Source organism: Varanus komodoensis, unplaced genomic scaffold (genome assembly GCF_004798865.1).
Source record: "Varanus komodoensis strain SLA01 unplaced genomic scaffold, ASM479886v1 scaffold8, whole genome shotgun sequence".
NCBI classification, from domain to species: Eukaryota; Metazoa; Chordata; class Lepidosauria; order Squamata; family Varanidae; genus Varanus; species Varanus komodoensis.
Genome location: NW_025336481.1, coordinates 12,991,447 through 13,018,844, shown reverse-complemented (window position 1 = coordinate 13,018,844; position 27,398 = coordinate 12,991,447). Strand labels below are relative to the sequence as shown.

At 45.8% G+C, this 27,398-nt stretch overlaps 1 protein-coding gene across 2 annotated transcripts; it reads left to right on the top strand.

Moving 5' to 3' along the window:
• The first annotated feature begins 770 nt into the window (after positions 1–770).
• TFAP2C (transcription factor AP-2 gamma) lies at positions 771–27,398 on the top strand. Of its 2 annotated transcripts, none has more exons than XM_044455293.1 (7): positions 771–870; positions 6,560–7,036; positions 9,976–10,027; positions 11,997–12,186; positions 13,823–13,941; positions 17,831–17,972; positions 26,001–27,398. In XM_044455293.1, the coding sequence occupies exons 1-7, from the start codon at positions 823–825 to the stop codon at positions 26,284–26,286; spliced, it is 1,314 nt and encodes a 437-aa protein (XP_044311228.1). In that variant the 5' UTR covers positions 771–822; the 3' UTR covers positions 26,287–27,398. The 2 variants fall into 2 exon arrangements, with proteins under 2 accessions (XP_044311228.1, XP_044311227.1); XM_044455292.1 differs by having other exon boundaries at positions 11,964–12,186.

Below are 27,398 nucleotides of genomic sequence, written 5' to 3'. Positions count from 1 at the left end.
AGTCACTGAATTACGCGTGCCCTGGACAGTTTGTGCTTTAGTGGCTTTACCCTGGAAAGCAGCCGCGGCGATGCCCTCCTGTGCGCGTGAGCTGGACGGAGCTGCCCCAGCGCTTGGCTGCAGCGGGGTGCGGGCACGGCTCCGTTCTCCCCTTGGCGTGGTCCTGGGCGCTGGGCCGCCCTGCCGCGCTCGCTCTTGCCCGCGGGTGGACTTCGAGGGAGGCGCGATCGCGCGGCCTCCCTCTCTCCCTCCGCGGCCACCAACGGGTTAACTCGCCCGGGCGCCGGGCGGCCGGGGTCCAGCGCTAAGTGTGCAGCGCAGCTCGAGGCGCGCCGCCCGCCCGCGTGCATGCGCGCCCGCGCGCGCCCGCGCGGACGCTTGGCCCTTTCCCCGCCCCGCTGCCAGCCATGCGTGCGCTGCCTTTGGGCAGGCTGGCGCTTTCCCAGGCGCGCGCGTGTGCGCCCGGGCAACGCGCCGGGGAGGCGTGGCTTGCCGGGGCTCCTCCGATTGGCCGCTTTTGCACCGCCCGCCAAGGGAAGCCCGCACGTCCCGGCCCGTCCCTGGGGAGGAGCTATGCTAATGAGATTGCCATTAAGGCAGGCTGGGGAGGGAAAAGCATCCCAGTGGTTACTTTCCCGGGAAGAAGTTGTCTCTGCTCCTCTGCCTGCCCTTTGAAGTGGCTCTCTGAAGGTTGCGGGGAGAGCGACTTTTTCCCAGCGCTGTCCTTGGATTTACCGCACTTTGGGCTGGAGCCTGTCCCCCCGCCCCCTTTCCCTTCCTGGTTTTAATTTTTGATTTTTTTTGTGGGGGAGACTGGACGCCATGTTGTGGAAACTAGCAGACAACGTCAAGTACGAAGAGGACTGTGAGGTGAGCGCTTCGGCTGCGGCTGGTTCTCACGCGAGGCTGGGTCTTGCCGCTGCTTGCTTGGGTAGAGAGGCGGGATGGGAGCGCGCTCGTAGACGCCCTGGGCTGTAAGCCTGTATCAGACTCTAGCCTGCGAAAATGCGAAATTCAGCGCTCTTCTGACCACAAACCTGTCTCCCAGGCACGCTTTCCCTTGAGATCGATGTGGCTTGATTTCCTCATAAACTAGAATAAGGCGCTAGTCCTAATGAGGCGTAAGCTAATCAACTTAACTGATTGGGTCACCGTTCAGTTAAGTGAACGCCTTAACTGTGCAATCCCCGAAAGAGCTACTCGGAAGTCCCACTGAGTGGTAACGAGGCGTAGACCTACATAAGTGCTATAGGATTCTATTAAAACTAGTTGGCTCAAGAACGTGGTCTGAAATGCAAGCATTGTAACAAGAGAGATTGGGCTAGTTCAAAAATCGCCTAAATTCTGCTTTTAAACTAATGTGTGAATCGAACTGAGAGGTGATGCAAGTTCCCTCGATTTTCTCTCCTGCTTCTATAAGATTTTAGTCTCTGGATACTACTTCATTTTGGACGGGTTTCGGGTATTCGGCCGTGACAACTCGCAACAATAATGCCCAGCGACTTAAAAATCCTGTGGCTTTCTCGATAAAAGCTGAGAAATGCCATGATACTGGGGAAGACGTAAGACCGAATGGGGTTACTTCGGCTACATTTTTATTTGCACTTAATAAGTCGCTTTTCTTTCTATGAGACTTGCTTCTGAGTAACCAAGCCTGGGCTGAAATCAATCCAAAGTGCCTTCTGGAGTAATATGCCATACATTTTTTAAGAAAGCTCACTCCAGAGCAGCTGTACAGAAACGGCCCGGTTACTCCCCTGTAACTGTTGACAAAAGACAGACACTTCCTATAGGAATATACCAAATGAGCTGCTTTGGGCGCGATCCCTTCTCCTGCTTGTCTTGTATGTTGTGAGCTAATGAATGGGCTGTCTGTAGTGATAGCCCTGCTTCGAGTGCCGCCATTGAAGTGAATGGGACTTCAGTGAGACTGGCATCGGAGGCAGCTGCTCGGTGCAGCTCCTGCATGCATCAGTATCAGTGGGATGTCACTGTGGCCGAAAAACCCCTCTGCCTGGTTGATACAGTACCTGAACCCCCCCCCCCGCCCGCTGGCGGGAAGGCGTGTGTGGCACCTCGAGGACCTATTCATGTTGAGACGGGAAAAAGTCGCCCAGCTCCCAGCGCTCCTCAGCCGGTGCTGGCAGCCGGGCGACTCTTTCCCCCATAGACACAGGTCTGGAGTTGCCCCCGGAGCGAGTGCAGTTCCGTGCACGTGGAACCGCGCAATGGTAAGTGAAACCGCACGCTTCAGTCTTGCTTTTCCCCCGAGGGCTCTCCAGGAACGCCGCCTCGGGCCCTGCAGGCCTAAATTCCCCGTACCTGGGAGTAAGTGGCGATCATGCAACCCAGCGTGGTTTACTTCTGAGTAGACATGAGCACGAATGCGTGGCATTCACTCCCTTGGCTGTGCGGCTATCCTATTTCTCACCACCGCGGTAACTCCATTGAGGATAGATGCGCTCCCGCTCCATCGAGCCCCTCTCCCCTCCCCTCCCCTCGGTCTAATCCCCCTGCCTCCCTGCCGGTTTAAAGAGAAGCGATGGGGCTTGGTTTTGCCCGGGAGGGGAGGAACGCAGTGGTCCCCTCGGGGGCAGCGGCCGCTTGCGCTTTCGTCCCCGGGGGAGAGCGAAGCACCGTCTTTCCTGCAGCGTGCGCGCACGCCTCGTCTGAAGTCCGCCCACGGGCTGGGCAGAGGCCGTGGGGGGGAGAGGAAGAGCCGCGCCGGCGAACTGAACTCCGCGGAGCGAGTGATCCGGCCTGTCGGACTGGTTCCGCTGGCAGCGAGCGAGCGAGGGAGGGAGGGAGGGAGGACTCGCGCGTCTGCCATGCGGGGAGGCCGGGAGGCGGGCGGGCCGGCGAGAGGCCCCGGCCAGGACTGGCAGGAAGCGGGCGCTCCTGGGCACCGAAAGGGCACCGGCGCCCGAGGCAGCTCCGCGAGTCGGTTCCCGCGGGAGACGCCCGCCCGCGCCCCGCAAGCGGCCCGGGCGGCCTGGAAGCGCCGCGGCGGTTCGGCACCTTGGCGGGGCGGCGCCGCTCGCCCTTCGCTGGAGCCGGGAAGCGCGTGGCCGAGGGACGCTGGGCGGCCGCTCGCTTCCCCCGCTTGTGCCGCAGCTCCTAAACTTGTGCGATGCAAGGAGCCCTCGCGAGAGGAGGACGAAGGGGAGCCGGGGAGGGGCGCGGCGCGACGCGGCGCCCCCTAACCTGCCCCGGCGCCCGCTGCCTCGGCTGCTCGCTTTGCCCCCAACGGGCCGGCTGTGCGCGCGCTTAAAGGGACTCCCCGATCCTCCTCAGCCCTTGTGCGTGGAAGAGCGGCGCGGTAGTCGGCCCTCCCGGGGCACGAGGGCTCCTTGGTCCGCTTCTTCAGGAGCCGCAGCCTGGGGCTGCTGGCCGGGAATGGCTGCAGGGCCCGTCGCTTCCCGAGGAGCCGGCATCGGAGCGGGAGCTTCCCGCGCCCACTCCCCACGCAGACCAGGCGGCTGCTGCCCTGGGGTCGGAATAAACCGTACTCTGGGTGGTCTCTTGGGCTGCGCCGCCCCTCCTTGCATTGCGCTCTTCTTTTTGGGGGAACCCCGACAGTTCAGCGGGCTGCTGCAATCTCAGTCGTCCCGTCTCGGACAGGCAGGAGCGGAGCTTATGGAGCGGTTGCGATTCACAAACCAGCGACGGACGGGTTAGATTGTGCAGCGACTCCGCTAAGCATATTTACTGGAAAATGTATCTTCCTCCACGCTTGGCGTGATGCTTTGTTTCTTGGAAGAATGACGGGGATTTCAGCCCGATTACCTGTAAATAAGGCCTCTTGTCCCGATGCCTCCCCCTCCCCAGTAAACCGGGTTGCAGCCGTAGGACTTTACGGTTCAATTCCAGCAATGGCAGGGCTCCGAAAGGTGTGCACAGCCCTACCCTATCTGAGGTTTCGTTGGAAATAAAACTGCTTGCAGCTCAATTGGGTTTACTGCTAGTTAAGTGGCCGTAGGATTTCCTGCCTCGGGCACGCTGTTCCAGGCTGTGGAGTTTCTCCGAATCCTAGATAGACTTTTCTTGAGGAATACCTGGGCTGGGACTGTGGAAGGGAAGGGAGAGGGCGCAAGGGTGTCCGTGTGACGTGGGAAGGCAACGAAAATGGATCTTCGTCTCCTGGATTGAAATGGACCAAGAGTCCATCTTCTAGGAGTCTGGTCCAATTTCCGGGGCGTTCAGAAATTGGAACTCGTATCGATTAGATGGGTAGCGCAAGTTTAAACGGGGTTCTTCGCCAATGGACCCCACAAGTGAAGGGCAGAGGATCACAGCCCAGCGAGAGAAGAAAGGTTCATTAATAAAAATTATTGGGGAAAGTTTGTTTGGATTAGTGCTTAATTGCCAGGGTTCATGTGTGCGTCCCCAACCCCGCACTCGTGGCAGGGGGTTTTTGTTTGTTTTGCGGAACTCCATTTTTAAGTCAAGCCTATGTCTAAACAGTTAAGCCCTATCGGGTCGGACGGGGTTTACTCCCAGGTAAATGTGGAGCCGGAGTCGTAAGCAGCAGAGAACCCAGCGGAGAATTGCGTCCAAGTGAACGCGCATCGGAGGAGAGGTTTGATCCTAGAATCGCTGAGGTGCCTTGAGCAAAGGCGTGCGTGCAGATGACCCCTGCACCGAAAAACCCGCAAGCGGGACCCGTCCTTGGGAAATGGGAGATGTCTGGCTGGCGGGGAGAAGCAGCGTGGAGTCCCTGCGGGGCCCCGGCACCCTTTCCGCGGAACTGAGCCCCCGAAGGGCAGAGAGTCGGAATCATGAAGGAAGTAGGAGGAAATGCAAGAAGAGAGCTTGCTTCTGAGTAGACGAGCCCCGAATGGCTTGGCGTGGAGCTTCCTTCTGAGTCAGAGAATCGGGCCTGGAGAAGTGGCGTTCAGGTTTGACTCCGCTTCGCCTGCCCCGTTCGGGGTTGTGCCGCTTCCGACGCGGCGGCCCGTCGAGCCGCGGCGTCGCTGGGTCCCACCTCTTACTCGCGAGGAAGCTGCCGCCGCTTCTCGCTCCAGCGGGGTCCCCTCTCGGGCCCCCTTCTTTCGCCTTCATTTAACCTGCCTGTTATTTTAACGCGAGCAGGAGAAGTTGGCTCAGCCTCCGGGGTCGTCCCTGCGACTTCGACCTCCTCTGCACGCTTACACTTTTCCGAATTTGCATTTAATTGGACCATAAGACCATAAATGGCTATTTGGAACGACTCCTAGCGATCCAAGCAAGATTTTTATTTTGTTGTGTTCTGTTTTAAATCTTATTTTTGCCAAACTTCAACATTGTGTTATTCAAATACTAAATACTGCAAAAAGCTGGGGGTTTTCTTGCAGGACATTTTAATAGCTCCTTTCCTCCCTTAGCAGGTGCCCCTGACAATGATTTCACTCAAGGATGGAGACGGGAGTGTTAAAAGTTTTGGCAAGACCCTTGGAGTACCAACAAAAATAAAGGGGGGAATTGACTAGGGTGCAGCCGTTCTAACACGATCCTGTTAGCGACAGAGTCTTTCCAAATGTCAAAATAACTTTTACAACAACTTGAAAAAGGGGCCTGATTTTTCTTCTTTCCACAATGTTAAACAAAATTGATTTTTTAATTAAAAAGTGGAGAGAAAAAGTGAATAGGAACACTGCAATACTGAGTACTTTGTTGGAAAAAGAAACTTGGAAATATAATGAAAGATACTTCTGTGGAAAGGAACTTTCGTTTAGTGTGTGCGCAAAATATTTTTAAGAACACCAAAATAAAATGCTGTTCTACATATGCTTATGAGCCTCAGTAGCACTTCTGAGTAAATTTATCCAGGTTTGAATGTATGTCAAGTTAGTCTGTATGTGTTCTCTCCACCCCAAGCATGTCCTCAAATGGCTGTTACAAACTAATTTTGTAAAAGTATCTGGGTTTAGCACCTGTGATTCTGGTTAGCATTAGAGACCATGTTTTCAGTAGAATTACATTTTTAAATGAGATGTCAGAGCTCTTTAAAAAAATCAAATGGTTTCATAAATACTGCTTGACAATAAGACCCTTCTTGTTCAGTGCATACTCCAGAGCAATGTAAAGATTAGAAAGTAAAGTTGCAATTCCAATGTAACATTTAACGAATGCCTAATTCCAGTACAATTTAATCACCACCCTAAGCAGGATCAAAGTGTACACTCCAGAACAGATACTTTTATTTTAGGGCACAGGAATTACTTGGAAAGAACCGATCAAAGTTCTAAAATGCAACATTTCAGATTAATAATGGCATCAGAGAACTTAAGTGTGTCATCAGTGGAGCCAATGGAAGATTAGAATTGAGGATTGTGCCCAAAAATGATCTCATGGTAGTTTCACTCTGTGAATTTGGACCTTCCTTGCCTTGCAACTGCCGCAGAATGTGCTGACAAGACTCATTAATTGCAATGGAATTTTCTTCCAGCTTATGCTTTTAGTTCAGGATGCAGGTGTGTTGAGCTGCCCACCTGCTCCCCCTCCAGCCCCACCTTTGCTCTCCTCTTGATCCAGCCTCTCGAAGCTCTTGCACTGATCTAGTGTCTCTTTCTTCCCTCAGGACCGGCATGATGGCAGCAGCAATGGAAACCCTAGATTGCCCCACCTCTCCGCCGTGAGCCAGCATTTGTACAGCCCTGCACCACCCCTTTCCCACTCAGGGGCCTCAGATTTCCAGCCCCCTTACTTTCCACCCCCTTACCAGCCTCTGCCTTACTCCCAGTCCAATGATCCTTATTCACATCTTGGGGATCCTTTTTCCATCAACTCCCTCCATCAGCCACCACCGCCTCCCAGCCAGCAGCAAACCAGCTGGCCCAGCCGGCAAACCAGCCAAGATCCTTCCAGTTTGTCCCACCATGCCCGGTCTGGCCTGGTTCCCCATCTCCCAGCTCTGGAGAGTGGCTCTGCTGGGGTGAGAAGGGAAACCTACAGGAGATCTGAGCTGCTCCTGCCCCATGGACACGGCCTTGATGCCTCCAGCCTGGCAGAAAACCTTGGACTTCATGACATGGCCCATCAGATGGAAGAGGTGCAGGTAAAGATGCTGGGATCAGGGTTGGAAGGGGTGAGGGGGGATGTCTTGGCATCCCTTGGCATCCCTTAGCATAATGGAGGAGCTGGGTTGCTTCATCAAAGCAACTGCATTTTGAGGTGTTGTGGCAGGTGTCTCCTGTAAAATGAGCATCTCCAAAAGAGAACCAGTCTGGCATAATGGTTAGAATGCTGCACTGGGATTTGGCATCAGATAAAGTTCTCCTGAGGCCATGGTTTTGGGCCAATCACTGATTCTCAGCCTAACCTACCTTGCGGGGTTGTTGTGAAGTTAAAGTGGAGCAGAGAAGCACTGTGTAAACTGCCTTGTGTCCTTTGCAAGAGGAAAAGGTTGGGATATAAAAGTAATAATGAACAAATAAAGAAAAATCTAGAAACTAAGGACTGGTCCTTCTATTTATTTATCAAATGCATAGCCTCCCTTTCCTCCAGGGAACATGGGGCTATGAAGGAGGTAGGTTAGACTGGGAGAAGTGAGCGGCCCAAGATCAGCCTATGACCTTCCTAGTTTCTTAGGAGCACAGAGGGCATGTGGCAGGATGCCACACTTCCATGGACCCAATTCCCATGGAGAAGGACCATACACCAGATGCATTGCTCCATGAACTTCGCAACATTATTTAGCATGCATAGGGTGGTTTGAATGACACTGGATTGCCAGGTATCTGTCAGACCATCAAGGTTCATTGTATAACCTGCATATTTTCCACTGCAGAGGTAGCTTTTTGGACTACAGCTTCCATAACCCTGATAGTTGCCTCTGCTGGCTAGGGCTGATGGGAGTTGTGATCTAAAACATCTGGAGTGGCAACTGGGTTGCTATTCTGCTTAAGAGTAAAGCAAGCCACATGCCTTTGAATAATCTTTGGAACAACCTAACACGGAAAGTCTGTGTTTTTCCAACACTGCTGATGGAAGAGTGTTTCACTTAATGACAACTGCCTTGGCGATATTTGTGGAATACAATTTACACGTCTGCAAGTTCTACCAAGTTTAATAGGGGCTACCCTTAAGTAATTGTGCCTAGGATTGCAGCCTTAGCCTTCGAGAAAAAAAGGAAACAAAGCTTCCCTCTTCTCCATTATCAATCAAAAGTTCCTGAGACAGATACAGCAGATGCACCACACTTCCATAGGCTAAAACTGTATGACATCCTTCTGACCATTCAATTATATTGGTTCCATTATAGTTCCATTCAGCACATCGGCCTCCAAAATTAGCCACCTTATCCATGCCATTGAGAAGCCATTCAGACCAAGGATCCCCAACCCCTTTAGGCTGGTGGATCCACTTGAATGTTTGGACAAGTATCATGGCTGGTCATAGAAAATGGCTGCCTTGTCTTGTCCATCTCAAAAACCGCTGCTTTATTGACATTCCATGATTCATTTGATAGCCAGTTGCTCATTTTCTGGGTGACCCAAGAAATCGCTTGTCAAGAATCCAGGTTTAAGGTAGAGGTAGGGCCCAGACTCCAAAACATCAAGCCACTCTTTTGATCCTAAATAGAGATGGTGCTGGTGCATAACATTTCACTTTGCAGAGTGCCAGTCTCCCAGTCAGTATTTTTAATTACAAAAAATATCGGAAGGAATTAAATTCTGGAAGGACAAGGAGCGACGCCATGTAGACCAGACATTGCCCAACAGAAGCTACGATATGATCCTTCCCTCCAAAAAAACCTTTGGCCTAAAGAACTTTGCAATGTTCTTTTCTTATTAATCCAGTATGCTGCAGTTAGGCCATGCTGTTAGGATATGGACAGATTGACCCTATATATGCCCATTCAGAAATAAGTCCTAGTGATTTCTGTGGAATGTGCTCCTAGGTTATGGTTATTGGACCTGTAATGTATCGCTGCAGGGATGAGTAATATCCCCCATACCCTGGAGCGTGGCCCTCACTATCCCTGATCCCGCCTGTGCAATGCTGAAATTCAGCAGCACACCGGCAAAAAAATAAAAAATAAAACAGGCATTTTGCTGCTGAAATTAGACAGCAAAATTCTGCAGAAACTCAGAAGTGCTAAATGCAGTCCTTCACATCTGCTAGCACTAGGTTCCATCCTTTTTCCTTTTGTGGCAGCCATTGGTAGCAGGAGCAGTTCCCTACCTAATGGGATTCTAGGAGTGGGGAAGTCTAGAAATTAGCCCATGGATGCCCTTCCACCTCCAGCATTAGTGAGAACTGGCTTAGCGATCCTTAGGTCTCTGAGAGCCAGTGTGATCTTTTGTTTGGGCTCTGGGTTCTAGTCCCATGGAGCCAACTGGGTGACTTTGTGGGACCAGTCACAGGATCTCAGCCCAATTTACCTCACAGGGTTGATGTTGTGGTGATAAGATTGAGAACAGGAGGAGAATGACATAAGCTGCATTGAGTTCTTTAGTAGAAAAAGGTGGGATATAAATCAGATACTTAAATGCCCTGGCTGAAATTCAGCTAATGCTCGTAGTGTCAAAGTTCCTCCTAGAATCAGTGGTGTCCGCAAGTAGGGGCTGCAGTGTATGGGGGCTGCAATCCTAAACACTCTCACAGCCCTTTCCGACTTAGACTTAGTTCTGAGTAAGCAAAGGCATGAACTGAATATATGTTGTTCAAAAGCTTTCAGTGTGATTTGCTATCCCCCTAAAAAGGCTTTAGGACTGCAGCTTTACTGTCAATCCATTGCTTTCAATAGGTTTTAGGCATAGTCACCACAGATTGCTGCCATGTAGAAACATACTGCAAAAGAGAAAAGCTCTTCCTTGCAGCTTAGGTGTTTCAGGTAGGCAGGAGCTGGAATGTAGTTCTCTGCTTTTTTGTTTATGTGGGAGCCATTAGGATAAAGATAATAAAGTATGCATCTGTCTTTTTGGATGGGGAGGAGGGTCATAAATTTCATTCTACAATTGTGTTCTAAAAAAAATCACATTCTCTCTCCAGAATGTGGAAGATCAGCATTTATTAATGCATGACCAGACAGTCATTAGAAAAGGTCAGTAAGTGCGCATTCTGCTGTTTGTTTTATGCTTGCTTTAAAAAAATGCATTTTTATACTTCTAAATGATGGGTTTAGTTGGGGGTAGATTGTTTTGGAATAAGATTTCCTGTTATGTGACCTTTTTTAAGGGAAGTTTCTTGGAAACAAAAGAGGGTTGTTCTCCCCAGCCCCCTTTTGCATGAGTTGGCGTGTGTGCCTGAGGCTTGTCTTCCGCAACCCATTTACTCCAAAGTAAGTGGGTTGTGGATTTGACTAGTGTGTGTTTGTTTTGCATACCAATGCCTAAAAAGGCCTTATTTATTCAAGGCATGCAATTTGGGTCCAATAAAATGGATTTAAAATGGGTTGTTAAATTTTCTTGTGCAGCTAGGAAATTTGAACTAGTTTGAACTGTAATTTCTCAAGAACAATTCTTAATCACTGTACCAGAACAGATAGTCTCTCATCTATAACCTACAAATTGGTTAACCCTTGCTGCCCCTGCAAACATTTATACTTTGTTTCAAGCAGAGCAAATTCCTGTACAATTGCATTGGTTTGAAGACATTTTCCAATTAAGAAATTATCTATGGACGTAGAAGACAAGAATCAAATATTAGTGCAGATGCTCTTTTAATATTTGATCTTTTTTTCATTTCATCTGGAAGCATCCCATGTAGTTTTGTTTCCAGGACTGTTTAGCAATGCAGATACAATATAGCTGAAAAATTATTTTTAAATAATTTTAAATAGTGCTTTAGTAATCTGTTTTGGTAGCTGACTGGAACTGAAGAATAACTGTTATTCCACTAATCTAAGGAAGAGTAGGTATTGAACTCAAATTCTACAGAAGGATAGTATACTACAGAAAAGTTGGGTATTTATGATTTTAATTAATTTGTGCAAACTGATCAGGAAAAAGAACTGCTTCAGGCGGAAATTTTATTTTTCGCTTGGACCCCAGTGTTACTTCTAGTAGGGTCCCTTCAGTATGAGAGAAGGAGAACTTTTCACCACTGCCATGAATAATTTTTTAAAAGAGTGATGGAATTTAGCTGTACATACTCTTACAGGGGCTCATGCAAAGTAAAATAGTTGGCAGACTTCCTAGGCAGAGAGAAATGAGTTAAACTACTAGATGCTGCTGAATGGATGAGAAAGGAGTTTGGTTAGCATTGATCCACATGGAAAAGCTTCAATTGCTGGCATTTATAAAGCTGCTGGTAGGGTGGGGAAGCAAGGTAAATGACATTGTTTTGTTCCTTGTTGACTTCGCTTTCCCCTCCCTAGTTTGCATGTCATCTCTAAGTCAAAGGAGGGTTTTGTCTGAAACCTTAGGGTGACTTGGAGGGGAAAAATGTGTCTGAGAAAAAACAGAAATGTTTTGCAGCAAACTGCAGATCTGAGATTTTTGTTAACCACTTAACTATTCTCTCCTGTTAGTGCCACCCGCTTTGAGAATCCTCAAGTATTGGGTGTATGGGTTTAAATACTTTACTGTTGCACAGTCCAGCAGACTGGCGGGGTGGGAGAAGATAAAAAGGAAAAAAAGTTGGGGAAAAGGGGTTAGACTTCAACTTTCCAACCCTTCACTTCTTCCAAAGTGTGTCCAGGTAGCAGTTAAGTTCCACTGCTTTTCTTCCTAGAATTTAATTTCTGTAATGTGTGGATGTCATTTCAGTAAGTGCAAGGAAAAAGAGCCCTTGTTTGCTGTGTTTTTTGTTGTGTTTTGGTTGTTCAATGAACTGTGCATTTTTGTAGCATTAATAAAGCTGAGCATTTCTGTCAAGAGTGGGTTGAACTCTATAGATCTTAAAATGTCAATTTCGGGTTTTTTTAAGGCATGCAAACAGATCTGTTAAATTGTAATGATGTAGGCTTCCCTAAGAGGAGGGAGAAACACCATCCGTTTTTTTGTTTCCATCTTGTTTTGTATATCTTGGTTCTCTAGGTCCCATTTCATTAACGAAAAACAATGCATTAGGTCTCCCTTGCCAGAAGGATGGACTCATCGGGGTAGTGATCAATCCCAACGAAGTGTTCTGCTCTGTTCCTGGGAGGCTCTCTCTCCTCAGTTCAACATCTAAATATAAAGTGACAGTAGCAGAGGTTCAGAGAAGGCTCTCCCCCCCAGAATGCCTCAACGCTTCTTTGCTGGGAGGGGTTCTTAGAAGGTAGGAGCCAGTACTTCGTTTTTTCCTTTTCCCTTCCCCTCTGCCTCCAAACCATCCCTGTAACCGGGCCTTCTTGTGCCAAACTGAAAGTGAATCCTTTCTTGTCCTTCAAACCATGTATGTCGAGAGAACACAAAATAAATCTGTAAAGAGAAATACAATCACTGCATCCTAATTGAGTTTATTTCCAAGCATTGTGTTCACACTTTCTCTCTTCTCTTTGCCACCCTTTGCATTTCCAGAACTGAAAAGTGCTGTAACAGCTCTAGAAATGCATTCTATTCCTGTTAATAGGATGCTTTCCCTCTCAATCAAAAAAAAAAAAAAAAAAAGTGCAGATTGTGTTATTTATGTTCAGTTTGCTTTGCTCAACCATATCTGCACAATATTTAAATGGCATTCACATAAATAAATGTGTCCACTGATTTTATTATTTTTTTCCAATCGGGGTAACTATTCAAGAGTCTGTTATGAGTGCCAAGTAGCCAGGAAAAAAGACCTACTCTGCTGCTATGCCTTTACGGTGCAAAATTTGAGGTGCCTTTTATTTTACCAGCAATGCAATTAACATTATTGCCTGTTAATATCTCCACATTGAGCCATTGCTAAGAGTACAGGAGCTGGTCACCCGAATTTCTACAGGGAGAGAACTCTGAGCAAAGTTCATAATGTTCTTGCAATGTATTTAAAAATAAAACACACAAGTGCATTTAAAGAGTGTGGCTACTTTTAATAGGGTAGCCACTTAACTATCACCAGAAAGAGGACAAGGTTGCATAATGCTTGCATGTGCTAAGTGAAATGTTCAGACACCAGTTTGAACAATCACTATCATTTAAATAGAAATGCAGTACTTCACATGATGCTGGGGATATTCAGCATCTGGTGAGTCCGTGTGCCTCCCCTTTCTGATGTCAGGTGCTAATTGTTAATGGGAACTTGTGCTAGTTCTTCCTCTTAGCGATGCAGTTTGGACTGGACAGCTCTTTAAAGAAAGGCTGCCTTCCTTTCTTACAGAGGGCTGTTCTCCTCTGGAGGAGGGTGCACAGTTGCTGTCCTTTTAAAATACCTTCAACATCTGTTGGTGTGTTTGAGGAACAGCCAGTAATAGCTTCTGAAAAACAGGCTGAGATGAGGAGGGAAGTATGCCTGTGTGTTTCTGTCCTTTCCCTAAATGGCACCATTCATTCTGATGGATTGCACATCAGCCTGCCCTATCCTGGTGCCTGTCAGGAAGGTTGGATTGCAGCTACCCGATGCCTAGTATTTCCAGAGGGCACCAGGTTGGGGCAGGCTGATTAGGATTACAGTCTTGGTTAACATCCCTCACCCAACAAAAGCTCATCTGATGCCCTATGCATATACAAGGTTTTACTTTTCATTATATTTGGTCATAATTTTGATGGTGTAAAGGCAAAGTGTACCCTCTCCTCTGGTCCTGCTTTCTTTTTGATCTTGTTTTCTGATGTCTGTGTGATAGAGCATGAAAAAGTAGGTCAGAGCTTGTTTTGTCATCTCCCCTTCCCAACTGAACTGTATGAATGTCAGTAACTTGCCATTTTCCAATTGCTTTGAAACGCAACCTCTTCAGAAATGCAGCTAAATAAACCCAGCCCTTTTCTTTCCCTGCATACAGGGCCAAATCTAAAAACGGTGGCCGATCACTAAGGGAGAAACTGGACAAAATTGGTTTGAACCTTCCAGCTGGCAGAAGGAAAGCTGCAAATGTAACATTACTGACATCGCTTGTGGAAGGTCAGTCTTGGTTCTTCATTACTTTTCTTTTTCTTTAAAAAGCCTTTCCGGGTAAAAGAGTGAACCGCTTTAAGTTCTATCTGCAATGAAAATGTCTTTTGAAATGGAAGTATTTATACAAGGTTCCCACCTTTAGCTGAAGCACAGATTTGTTTATCTGATATGTTATGACCCACCAATTTATCTGAAATAGAAAGAACAAGGGGTGGAGTGGCATAAACTTTGGTGCACTTCGGGTGCACAGTCCTCAAATCTTAAGTTTAATGGGCAACGGGCCATTGAAACCTTGCAGAATATGGATACAGCTACTGGGGACAGGTGGTTGGAATTGTGTAAGTGTAAGGAACCTGAGAAGGAGGATTAACATCCTCAGTGTGTTTTCATTTCTATACCATTCCATAGACAAAGCTCTTGGGTGATGTACCTGACGATACCTGTATTACCTCCATGCAGTTCTCTTGTGAATGAGGAACTGCTCTGTGCTGATGTGAATTTTGCATTCATGGAAGCTTTTCTCAGTTTGTGCTCATGGAAGAAGCCTTCCTCAATGTGGTTCTCCAGATGTTTTGTACTACACCTCCCATCATCCCTGATCATTCATTTGGCAGTGATGGCTGAGGCTGATGGCAGATGTAGTAAAGAACCTGGAGGGTGCCATTCTGTGGGAAGCTGGGGTGCAGCTGCATTTCTCAAAGCTTCGATGGCTGAGGCGCACTGGCAACCTTCGCCTCCAACTATAACTGGGGCCATGTTTGAGTCCAGTGAACCCCGCTGTTATGGTGGAAGTGGACTTTGCTGCACCACTGTTCTCTGTACAAGTTACAGGATTGTTTGAAACAGACTGTTTGAAGCCTCTCCAGTGGGATAGCAGGAACCGTTCCATCATTCAACTAACATATTTTGTTGTCTTTTTTATTGTCTCTGGGCATATGTGTACCCAACCAGGCAGTTTAGAAACTGTTGTCCTGGTGTGTAATTTTTTAAAAGCTCTGTGCAGAGATGAAACATTGCTAAAAGCAGCTATTAAAAGCTGGGAAGAGAGGTCTAAAATTACTAATGAGATCTCCCCGACTAAAGACATACAGACGAGTCCAAAACAGGAGAACTCGTTCCGAAAGCTTACTTGGGAACGGAGAGATCTAAATGCCCTGGAGCAGCCAACTGCAGTGATGAATGATTCCCCAGTGGAATTCTCAGAACTCTTCCTAATTTATTTATTTTTAAACTGAAGTTTAAAGGTTCTGATTTCCAGATGGGATGCTAATGGAATTAGTTCCAGTTTTCTGATTTGTGGGCTTGTATTAGATGTTGTTACTGCTACTTGAATTTGGCAAGAAACTTGGAGGCAAAAAACGGGGCCTATAGTCTATGGTCTTAAAATATTTATAACTGAATGCTAAAAATAAAGTACCGTGTTTGCAAATGAACATAATATAGCCACATTCTTCAGGCAGTTGAGATTGGCTGTGACCCTTGCTGGGTATAACGTCTAGCAAATTTGAATTGCTGCATTAAATGTGTGAAATGATCTCTATTTCGTTCACAGAGCTTATCTCTGCTTTTAAATTCTACTTTAAAAGTACCCAGAGCAACATAAGACATCCTAAAACAATTTTAACTAAATGCAGCCTGTAAAAAAGAGCGAGGCAGCTTGTGGCCCATCAGATTCTTTAACCTTCAGCTTCCATCATCCTTAGTCAGTGCTGAGGGACTATGGGAGTTCTAGGTCAAAACATTTAAAGAGCCACAAATTGCCCAATGTAAAATCAAACTCCCAATTTAGTATGCCATCTGATACATTTTTAGATGGGGCAGGGCAGAAGTCCTACAGTTCCAGAGGACTGTTTTCCTATCTAAAAGATGCACGGAACTACATCCTTACAAACCCTATTGAGCAGTAGCAATTTCTTATAAATTTTTATAACTGTATAAATTATTTCAATTTTATAATAAATTGCCACCGGTCTTTAATAACTTTCAGGGCAAAGGATGGTTTCCGGATAAGTATTAGAAGGGCTATCTTGCAGAAGAATGGAACAACTAGGGTCTTCCTTTCCCCAAAGGGTAGAACTAAAACCAAAAGGTGGAAATTGCAGGAAAGGCAAGCTTCTGATAAATATTAGCAGGAATCTCTACAGCTATTTGGGCTTGGATCAAACTGCTGAAGGCAGTGATGGGTGTTTCTTTTAAGCAGAGTCGTTGACTGTTGTTAGAAATACCATAGTTGCATCCTGTAGAATAGATCTTCTGCTGATGAGTATTTGGACTGGATGACTTCTAAACATAACTTCCTAGCTCAATTCTCTTTTTTTGGTTGGTGGATGATTTTAATGAAAGGTAAGCGTAAGTACAAACAGAGATTAACAAAATGAAAGTGATTCATTAGTACAGTTTTAAAAGAAAATTAGATTTAAATAAGTAAAATAGAGTAGATTTTAAAAACCAGGTTACATATTTATAGCCCAACTAAGCTGTAAAGTCAGGAATTAATAGATTTGCAGTTGGATTTTTAAGCATCCCCCCCTTAAGAAACTGGAATACCCTGATCTAGTTCACAATGCATGAATATTGCTTGTTCGGGTGATGTTTGTTGAATGTCAAATCAGTTCATGAATTGCCTCCACAGAAAACAGTTTTTAAAAGTTTGTTTTCAAAGTAATACTTGTAGTATTTGATCTGTGGTATTGCATTCGTACAGTCAAGTGATTAACTTCCACATGTGACCCCCTTTTTCCCCCCAGTGTTCATCCTCTGAACTTTTAATGGGCCAAATCTACTGACACCCTATGGTTTTTCAGTACCTAGAATGTGAGCTGGGTGAATTTCTGGGTGAATCAATCCATCAAAGGGAATAGTTGATCCGCCAGGTGTTTTGACAAGTGTCATTCATTCCTAGAGGAGTGTTTGTTTCAGGCTGCATGAAGAACATGGAAGCTGATATTCTGAGTAATCCATGTCGTTTCAGTTGCTGTCTGACTTCTAAATATATTACCTGTACTTGCTACAGATTAATATCTTTGTCCTCACTCACTGTCTAGCAGAAACACTGGGGGAAGATGTGAAGTATTTGTTGAAAAGACAGAATTTAGCCCACAAACGATTTGGAGACCCATGTTAGACAGCCAGTGCGGTGTAGAGGTTAGAATGTTGCACTGGGAACCAGAAGATCCCAGTTCTAGTGTCCCCTTAGGCTAAGTTGACACAGTGATCCATCTCTCATAGGCTTGCTGAGAGGATAAAACAAAGAGGAGGACCATACAGAACCATTTAAGGTTCCTTGCAAGAGGAATAAAGACAGGATATAAACATCATAACATATTTTATAGCAGTACTTCTGTTGTATATCTAGTATAACAGAGTAGAGTTCCAGATTCCCAGAAAGAAAGAAAGAAAGAAAGAAAGAAAGAAAGAAAGAAAGAAAGCAAGCAAGCAAGCAAGCAAGCAAGCAAGCAAGCAAGCAAGCAAGCAAGCTATTTGCAACGGTTGGATATAGGCTTCGGCAAGGGGCGGCATAGAAATGTTCTAATAATAATAATAATAATAATAATAATAATATAAGTGATCAGATGGTCTCCATAAAATGTTTCCTCTATTTACTCCTTAGAAATCTGGTAGCATTTTAAAAATAACTGGCAAAAAAAAAATTGTCATTGTTCTGTGCCATCAAGTCATCTCCAAATTAAGTTGAATGAACGCCCTTGGAAATGTCCTGTTCTTGGCAGCACTGCTTAGCTCTTGTAAATTCAAGGTTGTGGCTTACTTTAGATGTTATGCTCTTAATAAGATCTATCACTGAGAAATAACATGTGCAAAGTTCTTGTGCAGACCATAATTGTGGAAGAATCAAGTAAGCAAATTTTTTCTTTTCCTACATTTGTCCCATTTTCAGGTGAAGCGGTACACCTTGCCCGGGATTTTGGCTACGTCTGTGAAACTGAATTTCCTTCTAAAGCTGTGGCTGAATACTTGACTCGACCCCATCTGGGCCGCAATGAGATGGCCACCAGGAAGAACATGCTGCTTGCTGCAAAGTAGGTATTTTGTCTAAACAGGAGTCTCTTTGCTGTAGAATAATCTGTGCGTGTTTGCATAGCACCCCTAAGATGTCCTAATGCTTAAACAACTTTCCTCAATAATCCTAAGGAGACAAATTTAAGGACTGCTGATTCCATAAATATGGTAGATTTCAGGACAGGAGCAATTCTGAGGCTTACTTAAGGCTTTCTGCTGGCTTTAGGCTACTCTGGCTCCAGGTTTGGTCATGGTGGGAAGTTTAATGTAGTGGCCAGTGAGGGTTAGGGCTTACTGTGTGGTAGCAACAGCCTCTGAGGGGTCACCCTATTATAATTCCCACAATGCCCTGGAGTGCCCACAGTAGTGTTGCTCTGGAGCATTATGGGAAATATTTCTGCAGTGACTTGTAGCTGCCATCCCAGGGCAGTTTGAGCCTCGTTCTGCTTCTCATTGTGAAGGTGAGGTTTGAGGAGGAAACGTCTGGTTCTTGGATTAGTCTCTTGGCCCTTGAGCTATAGTACATCCTGGTTTGTGAAACAGATGGTGGGCTCATTCTGTCTGTCTGCATGTCATGATAGAGCCAGCTGGAGCTGGAGGTCAGACTAGATAGCCCGGGAGACCCCTCTGACCCACTCTGTTTCTATGTTTCCGTGTCTTTTTTTTTTTTTTTTTTGTTGAAATATGTATGGGACTTAAGCATAATACTTAAGGAGATCTTACTTCCCTCTTTGTTCTTTGTTTTTTTTAAAAACAAAAGTTCATGGTGGTTTTTCAGAGAGACAATATAAAACAGATGCTGCTTCTGACAGTGGTATACAGAGTTCCTAGGTAAAGCAAGAGCTGCAAAAAGGGCAAAGCTCTTGAGTTTTCTGTCTGCCTGGCATCCGGTGATCAGCTCCTGCCCAAGCACCATAACAAGGGGAACTTGTTTTTTCCCATCACCGGCTCCCAGAACCTCCTTTTAAGAAGTGGACACACCAAGGACATGTCATGAATGCAGAGCACTAGCCTGCAAACTAAAGCCGAGGTCTGGGCCAGAGCCAAGGCCTGGGCTCTCAAATTAATTTGGGGAGTAAGGAGCAATCTATACCAGAACTTTAGAAACATTTAAAGTTGGCAAACTTCCACTTGGTGCTTAAGTTTGGGAGGTTGGCATCTGATAAGATTGCACGGAAATATCTCTGTTGCTTGTGTCTGCACATCTTCAGCAGGAGAACCAAAATGATCCTGGGCCTGGATGGGCCAACTCTCAACTGTTGAGTGTGTCCCTTTACCACAATCCAAATGAGGCTTATTTATTTAGTTATTTGACTTTTGCCCAGTGAGTTTCAGTAACAACAATAAAGTGACTGTGACATGTTTCTGATCCAAGGGGACTGCTGTTTTGAGACAGAGAGTTCTTATATTCCTTTCTTCTAGGAAATTCTTCTCTTGCTTTTGTAATTTAGAGAGCAGCAGCTCTTAAGTGGGCACACCAAGGACATGTGAATGCAAAATACTACCTGCAAATTAGAGCTGAGTTCTGGGCCAGGGCCTGGGTTCTCAATTAATGTGGGGAGTAAGGAGCGACCACAGGTGGTCGTGGTACAGCCTCTCCCAAAATCTACAGCCTGTGGGATACGTTTCTTCTCCCAGCCCCCAAATTAGAAGTTAAGTTGTGACCTGCATGCCATCTGGAAAAGCCAAACTCTGCAATGTGGATTGTGCAAAGCAGAGTGACCTTTTTACATTGCATAAGGAATTGAGCAATGCTTTCAAACTTAGCTCGGCAGCTGAAAGGACTGGTGACTTCCTTTTGAAGATAACAATAGAAGCATGGGTTCCCAAAGATGCTGAATGGATCTGATCAGAATGACTGGGTTCAGACAACACAAGAAATCATACTCAAAGGCTGACTATGGATTGAGTGTAGGCTGTTGTTGAACTGTGGGTTATTACTGGTCATTCTGTTGTCTGATCCCACTATGCTAACAAGCCATGAACAACCCATGGTCTGTTGTTGACCCAGGAACGGTGGGTTGTTCCCCATGGTTTGTTATCTCAGCTGGATTCAGAACAGTATGTCTCAACAGCCTGGTATTTAACAACATTCAATGCTCAACTGCTCGGTGAAGAGCAGATTGGGTCCCCATGATTACAGAACCCAGTAATAAAGAGCCAGTTGGACGACTCTCTTGCTTAGGCTGAAGTTGAAGAGCTACCTAAACATGGATCATGTAGTGCTTTTTAAAGCAGCAAATTTACCCTCAAGCAAAATGCTGCTCTTCCCATTTTCTATATCAAAAGTCTGCTTTTTGGGTTTTCTGTGGTTTTGTCTCAGGATTTTTGTAAAATTGAACTGTTCTATGGGTTTAGTTATTTTGTTGAAGAAACCAAAGATGTTGGATAGACCCTGATATTCTATATAACTCTGCCTTCTGTATTGTGGCCGTCTCAGGATGGGTTGAACTACAGCTCCCATAATCTCCTGGCTGGGGGAATCTGGGAGTTGTAGTCTAACACATCACATTAATTTTTTTTGTGGCCACTTTGGGGTTCAGCTTGTTTTATTTATGTTCACTGAATCTGCTGGTGAAATTTTCATCAAAGTGAACTTTGAGATACTCTATATAACTCTGCCTTCTGTATTGTGGCCGTCTCAGGATGGGTTGAACTACAGCTCCCATAATCTCCTGGCTGGGGGAATCTGGGAGTTGTAGTCTAACACATCACATTAATTTTTTTTGTGGCCACTTTGGGGTTCAGCTTGTTTTATTTATGTTCACTGAATCTGCTGGTGAAATTTTCATCAAAGTGAACTTTGAGATACTCTTTGAGTATCGGAGGAGATACTCAGGAAGAAATTTTGAGGGCAACTGTGCCGTCTCACTGCATTGTATGTTAGCTCTTATGAGGATTACAGCCTTTTCTGAACAAAAGAGTGTTGCGTGTTTTTTCATTTGCAGCTGGATAGAAAAGTGGTTATTTGAAAGTGGTGCTTAAAAAGTCAACGGGAGGAAGTTAAGTGGCTTTTCATTTTAATTGTATCTTGGGAAATGTTTTGAGTTCAATAGGTACTATGTGCCTCTTGCATAATGGCACAAATCCCAGTGATCCCTGTGGGGTTTTTTTCCTAACTGTGGAACATTCAGAGCCTCTTGGGTACATCCCCTTGTGGATCTGATTGCATTAAATAAGAATAGAACGGATACAGCTGGCATTATCTCTGAATGCAAAGGAAACCTTTGATAGAATGTATTCAGAACTGATCTTTACCACACTGAGAAATTGTAAATTTCCTCCAGAATTTTAGAAATGAGTTAAAATTGTATACAGAGCTCCTAGAGCCAGAGTTAGGCCCAGTGGTGGTTTGTCTTGAGTTTTGTTTTCTGCTTTTGTCTTGAGAGAGGTTTGTCTGGAGTTTTGGTGGTTTGTCTTGAGTTTTGTTTTCTGCTTTTGTCTTGAGAGAGAGGCACTATGAAGGGATCTCCTACTTTTCCATTGATATTCAATTTATGTTTGGAAACTCTGGTGTGTGCTGTTCGAAAGATTCTAGTTTTCCTGGATTTGGGCACAATGCATTAGAATATAAATTTATTCTCTGTGCTAATGATCTTCTATTGTTTATTTTGCAATTCCATTCTTCTGTTCTGGTTTGGTGCAGATGCTTAACAGTTTTGCACAGTTATCTGGTTAGTCTATTTAACTTGTCAAAGCTGGAATTCATGTCTGTTAGAGAGGACACACCACACAGTGTGTTAGCCAACTGACAATTTAGATTGTGTGCTGTGGCTATTTTTGTCCCAAGAAACATATCACAAAGTATTAAGTTTAATTTGAATAAGTTAATTAATGAGGTCTCAAGGGACATTGACAGATGGGCATTTACAGAAAGTCTATTGACTAGAGTAAATATGCATCAAAATGAATGTTATACCTCAAATTGTTTGTTTTGCATAGTATTCATTTATATTTGGCAAATATTTCTAGAAGCTTAATGATTTGCTTCATACATTTAAGGGTTTTCTTTCTTATCACACACATCCCCAAAAGGATGCAGTTTTGATCAAAGAGGGTGGATTAGGTCTTCCTGACCTTTCCTTGTACCATCAGGCCATTTATTGGCTTGTACTAGACTGTGGTCTTTGGTGCATAGATTAGGTGCCTTTCCCCGGTCAGTTCTGGAATCTTCTTTTCTGGATCCTCTTCCCAAGTGGATTGCACTGGACTCTTCCTGTACCAAGTGGCAGCTAGACTGCTACGGCGAATATTTTCACATGAGCTGTAGTCTGATATATTTCCTCATACGCGGTTAACTTTATGGGGGAATCCAGGTTTTAAAAATTGGCAAAGAACTTTTGTTTGTCAGACTTGGAGAGACAGGCTGATTTTTACTTTGGATCTGTTTGTTAGTCCCAAGGCTAATTTTCTGTCATTTACTACTTGGTGTGCTAAATTTCTGCTGCCTGGCAAGATGTGCCATTGAAACATTTGTTAGAAAACAGATTTGGTCCTGCTGTTTTTGCAGCTTCGGGGGTGTCTGTACATGGAAAGCATTGGTTCAGATGAAACAGTTACATCGGCTTACATTTTTTGTCCATAAATATGTTACATGGGCTCTTAACTAAAAATACTGTTGTGAACTGGAGCACCCACATTTCCTGATAAGTGGAGTGCTTTATTATTATGCAGGGGATCATGAGAAAAATGTTTCATAGAATCATAGCATAGTAGAGTTGGAAGGGGCCATGAAGGCCATGGGTCCAGCCCCCTGCTGTTGCAGGACACTAATTTACACCATCCCGCTCAGATGGCTGTCCAGTTTCTTTCTGAATGTCTCTAGTGTGGGAGAGCCCACCACCTCTCTAGGCAACTGGTTCCACTGTCATGCTGCCTGGACAATATTGGAGTTTTGCACCCTAATGTGCTGTGCATGGATGGATGGGGCGGGGGATGAGAGGAAACATCTGCATGGGGAACACTCCCCTTCCCAGCTGCCGCTCATCCCTCCCTGTGTGCACAAGGCTCATGAAATCGAGTAGGCTGCACTGCACTGCATTGCATCTCATTTTTGGACTATGGTCAGCCATGGTTAAGTGAAACCGCAGTAACTGAAACAGTGAATGTGGGGGTTTTGCTGCATTTGAATAATAGTTGTATGTTCTGTTACATGCTAATATATAGGAATACATACTATAGATAACTAGGGTTATGGATCTTTTAAAACAGTCTATTGAAAAATTGCAATGCAATTTTGTTCATTAATGGTGGGTGTTGCTTTTCTGTTGCTACTGCACAATATTCCCTCCCTTTCTTTCACCCCCGTCAAGGATCTGTTTTTTCCCTGCCCTCCCCTGCCCTCCCCACTAGAGAATAAAATGAAAGTGAGGAGAGTGGGCATTAGTCTAGCTCAAGTTCCATTCTTTTCAATGAACCTACTCCTAATGTAGGAGTAACATTGGATTGAGCCCTGCAGAAGCAACCCTCCGTTCCTTTGAAGGCAAAATGGCATGCAGCCCTCTGGTTCCCTGGTGGTGTCCCCAGGCTTCAAAATTTTGCAGTTCCCTTCCTAGCTCACAGAGACAGAAGCTTCCTCTGTGCTGCAAGCATTCTACTTACCCTCCACCAGTGGAATTTCGGTAGAGAGGGCAAAACAAAAGCCATCCAGGGATGCATGAAGAAGTGCTTCCAGTCTTCAGGATCTAGAGCCTTCCGTTTCCCCCTTAGAATGGGACGAAATTCTTCCCAGCCTGGACGTGGCTTGGCTTTGGTGCTGGCTCCAGGTTTCGGAGACATCCTCCTAGCCCCCCTTCTTCTCACCACCAGCTGCTGTTGCTACGCATCACTTTTCCTCGCTACACCTTGCTTGCTTCATAGCCAGAGGGCCCGTGAGCAAGCAGGCGTGGTACTGTCTGCCCCTCTTTCTCATCTCCCATTGTCTGGGCCAGAACAGGAGGATGGCTGGGGGAAACTGGTCACAGAGGAGGAGTGAGTCTATAGAGTTTGTGTCACTGGGCCATTGTTTGGGTGAGGGGCCTCAGCCAGTGCCCAACCATACCTTCCATGAACGCCAGTCTTTAAAGTTTCTTTCCCTCCCATTGGGAGAAATGGAAGGGGGGTAGTTTTTTTTTTTTTTTAAGGGCACCGAAAAGAAGAATGCCTCTTCCCTATGTTCTACCTTGCCAGCTTGGGTGTGGCAAAACTTGGGGAGCAAGCAGTTCCTCCACCCTCCTTCCCTGGACTGGGTAGGTTGTTTTGTTCCAGACTTAAAGCAGCTGTGCCAAAGGCCTTCAGCCTTGTTCTTCCTTCTGCACTCCCCCCTCCCCTACTGCAAACTGGAGCTACAGTGTGTTGCTGATTATACTAAATAATCCCATTGGGATACACTAAAAAGTAGCCCTGGTTAATCTACTAGCAGGTTTTTATTTGGTTGACCTTTTTTTGAACACGCACTTTTGGAAGCGCCATCTCAAAAGGGTCATTCTGTTGTGTCTTTCACACAGGAAGCAAAACTGCCACACGGCTGAGGCTTTCCTGTGATCTTTGCTAGCTCCAGCCGACATAGTCATCCCCTGAAAATGCTTTTTTAAAAGGCCTTTTTCTGGATGCAGATTTGATTAATCAATAAACTATGTTTAAGGGGGAGGGGGAAACTGGCCAGATTTTTGTAATCAGGCAATAATCCAGAAAGACCACAGAGATCTGTTTTAATTCATGGCTTGTCCTGGTCTACATTTTTCCATTTTGTCATTGTAGAATCTGGACTACCTTGCCACAGGGCAGTGGGGGCATATTTATGTCTCCGATCGAGAGCAAGCCTGATTCAGCACATCCGGAGACAGGAGAGATCCCAGGCTGATTCTTCCTTCAGGATGATGGTTGCTGGGTGCGCTTGTGCCAGCACATTGCTCTCCTGAGACCCAGTCTCAGTGACGGAGCACAGACTTCTCCACTTAGAAGGATCAGGATTGGGGTGATGGTGCCATCTCTGCCTGAGGTCCCGGAGAGGGTCTTGCCTGTTAGAGCAAGCATAAATAGGCCATTAGAGTGGTTCATAACTGGACCGTTGGGATGACCTAGTACGAGGCAACTTACGTTCCGAGTACACCAGGCAGGTCAATTGTACAAGTGGCTCAGTTGGTCAGGCCGTGATGCAGGTAATGTCAAGGCTGTGGGTCCAATTCCCATGTGGAAGTCCTCTACGTTGGTGGTGGAACCCACATTTTGCATGCAGAAGGTTTGAGTGCACAGTTTGGTCTCTGTGAACCATGCCTATGGGCGTTGGCACCCAGGCATTCCATCCCCGGTGTCTCTAGGCACATCTGGAAAAGTCCCCTGTCTTCAACATTGAAAAACAGCTGGTCGTCACTGTGAATACTCCTTGGCTCTAGGGACAACTGGTCTGGCACTACCTACTCCCATGGATGTTCTAAGCAGAAAACGGGGTGGGCAGCTACTTATCGATTATTTGCTCACGCAAGCATTGCTCCAAACCTCTGCCTACACCTGTCTGGCTGCAATATTTAAGGGTGTGCGCACGCACGTGCGTGTGTGCATGAAACATTTCTCCTGGGGGGTATTTTGGGGGCAGAAATGCTGGGCCATTCTGTTTTGCACCACTGGTTGTGATCCCCTCACTCATTAAGCTAGTTGTATATCTCTGGAGAGTGGGGATGGAGAAGGCTGGGGGCCAAATCTTATTTGGGAAGAACTCTTGGGGAACTGACTGCACTTCAGTGGTGGGTGGTGCCAAAAGCAAAAGGGATGGAGCAAAAAAAAAAAAAAAAGGCAGCATATTTAGCTGAAAGCTCCTTGCTATCAATAGCTAAGCCTTGGGAGAGGCATTTCAGACTTTTCAAATGAAGGGGGAAAGACACAAAAGTCAGGAAACTACCAAATGGATCTTTGTTTGGTGGGAAGGAGGTGGGGGAATCCCAGATGCCTGGAACTGGCCCTTGGACCAGAACTTCCCTCTTCCTGAAGTACAGGTGAAGGGCCGCTTTTTCCGATTGGTGTACTGTTGCTGATGCCTCTTCTGGTGACATGCGTCTGTGTGTCTTTTGCAGACAGATCTGTAAAGAATTCACCGAGCTCCTCACCCAGGACCGAACCCCTCTTGGTAACACAAGGCCAAGCCCGATTTTGGACCCTGGCATCCAAGGCTGCTTGACTCACTTCAGCCTCATCACGCACGGCTTTGGAAGTGCTGCAATCTGTGCTGCCATGACATCTGTCCAGAACTACCTGAACGAAGCGCTCAAAATCGCGGACAAAAGCTACATGAATGCAGGGGAACAGAGCCCGGCAGAAACCAATAAAAGCATTGAGAAGATGGACAAGCATCGGAAGTGAGAGACAGACAGACAGACAGACAGCCAGACAGACAGACAGGAGGGAAGCTTCCTAAAGCCGTTCTCACACACAGACTTAAGATCTTCTTGCCAGGAGGGCATGTAGATATCTGTTACAATTTGCTTTGAGGTGTGTTTATTTTTCAAGCGTACATTTTTGGATCCTTCATGAGATACACATGTTGGGTTCCCCCCCCCTCTCTTCTTGAAAGCTGCTTCTATGCAGAAATTGTGGGACCAAGTACCAGAAGGTAACATGGGTGCAACTATCTTTAAACACTAAAAACTGGTGCTATTTTTTATTGCATGGAAGTCTGTTACGTGCTGTTTCTAGATACCTGGGCAAGATCCGTCCTTTCCTCTTGGGTACCTTGGCTCGACTGAGACTCAACTCTAAACCGTTAATCTAGCGTGGGAGTGGGCAAGTGCAAAGGTCCACTGGCCCATGGGCACCCTCCCTCTGTAGGCTGCACCCCTCCATCCCAAAAATAAATATTTTTAAAAGGGTGCCCATAGTGGCTAAATCTGAATTTTTGTTCACTTCATACCTACTACGGAGCATCCAAAGGGCCAAATCTAGCTTGCAGGCAAGCTATTTTCACACCTTTGGGCAATTCATAGTCAGTATGGATGCTTTTCCTGCCAAACTGAAATTCTTCAGTGGGCATTTTACCCTTGTCGCCTTCCTTTAGTGGGCCATACATAAATGAATAAAAGAAATAATTTTAAAAATCGAATCTTCTGGAAAATTTGTGTCCATAATGGATGAATTTTCCTTTTGGTGGCTCTGTGCCCTTTACGGAGCACTAAAAGGGTCAAACACATCCTGCAGGCAGGCTAACATTGACCCTTTGGGCTTTTCATAGGCATGACGCATTCAAACAGAGGCCCTCTTTTGCCTCCTGTACTTCTCCTTTCGTAGGTCACCTCCCCAGAGGCTGGATATGAATGAATAATAAAATATCTTTTTAAAAATGTTGTCCATGGAGAGTATATGTAATGCTTTGGTTACTCTGTAACCACTGCAGAACAATGAAAGGGTCAAATTTAGCTTGCATCCCGTAATTGCTACGCATGCCTTTCCCCGGCCGCCTCTGATTTGTGGGGATAGAA

What these genes read in the sequence shown, in the direction of transcription:
- TFAP2C (XM_044455292.1), top strand. Translation starts at nt 823, where the DNA reads ATGTTGTGGAAACTAGCAGACAACGTCAAGTACGAAGAGGACTGTGAG. An exon ending in ATCAGATGGAAGAGGTGCAG is followed by an intron (nt 7,037 to 9,975) that starts GTAAAGATGCTG and finishes TTCTCTCTCCAG; the next exon opens with AATGTGGAAGATCAGCATTT. An exon ending in ACTGACATCGCTTGTGGAAG is followed by an intron (nt 13,942 to 17,830) that starts GTCAGTCTTGGT and finishes TCCCATTTTCAG; the next exon opens with GTGAAGCGGTACACCTTGCC.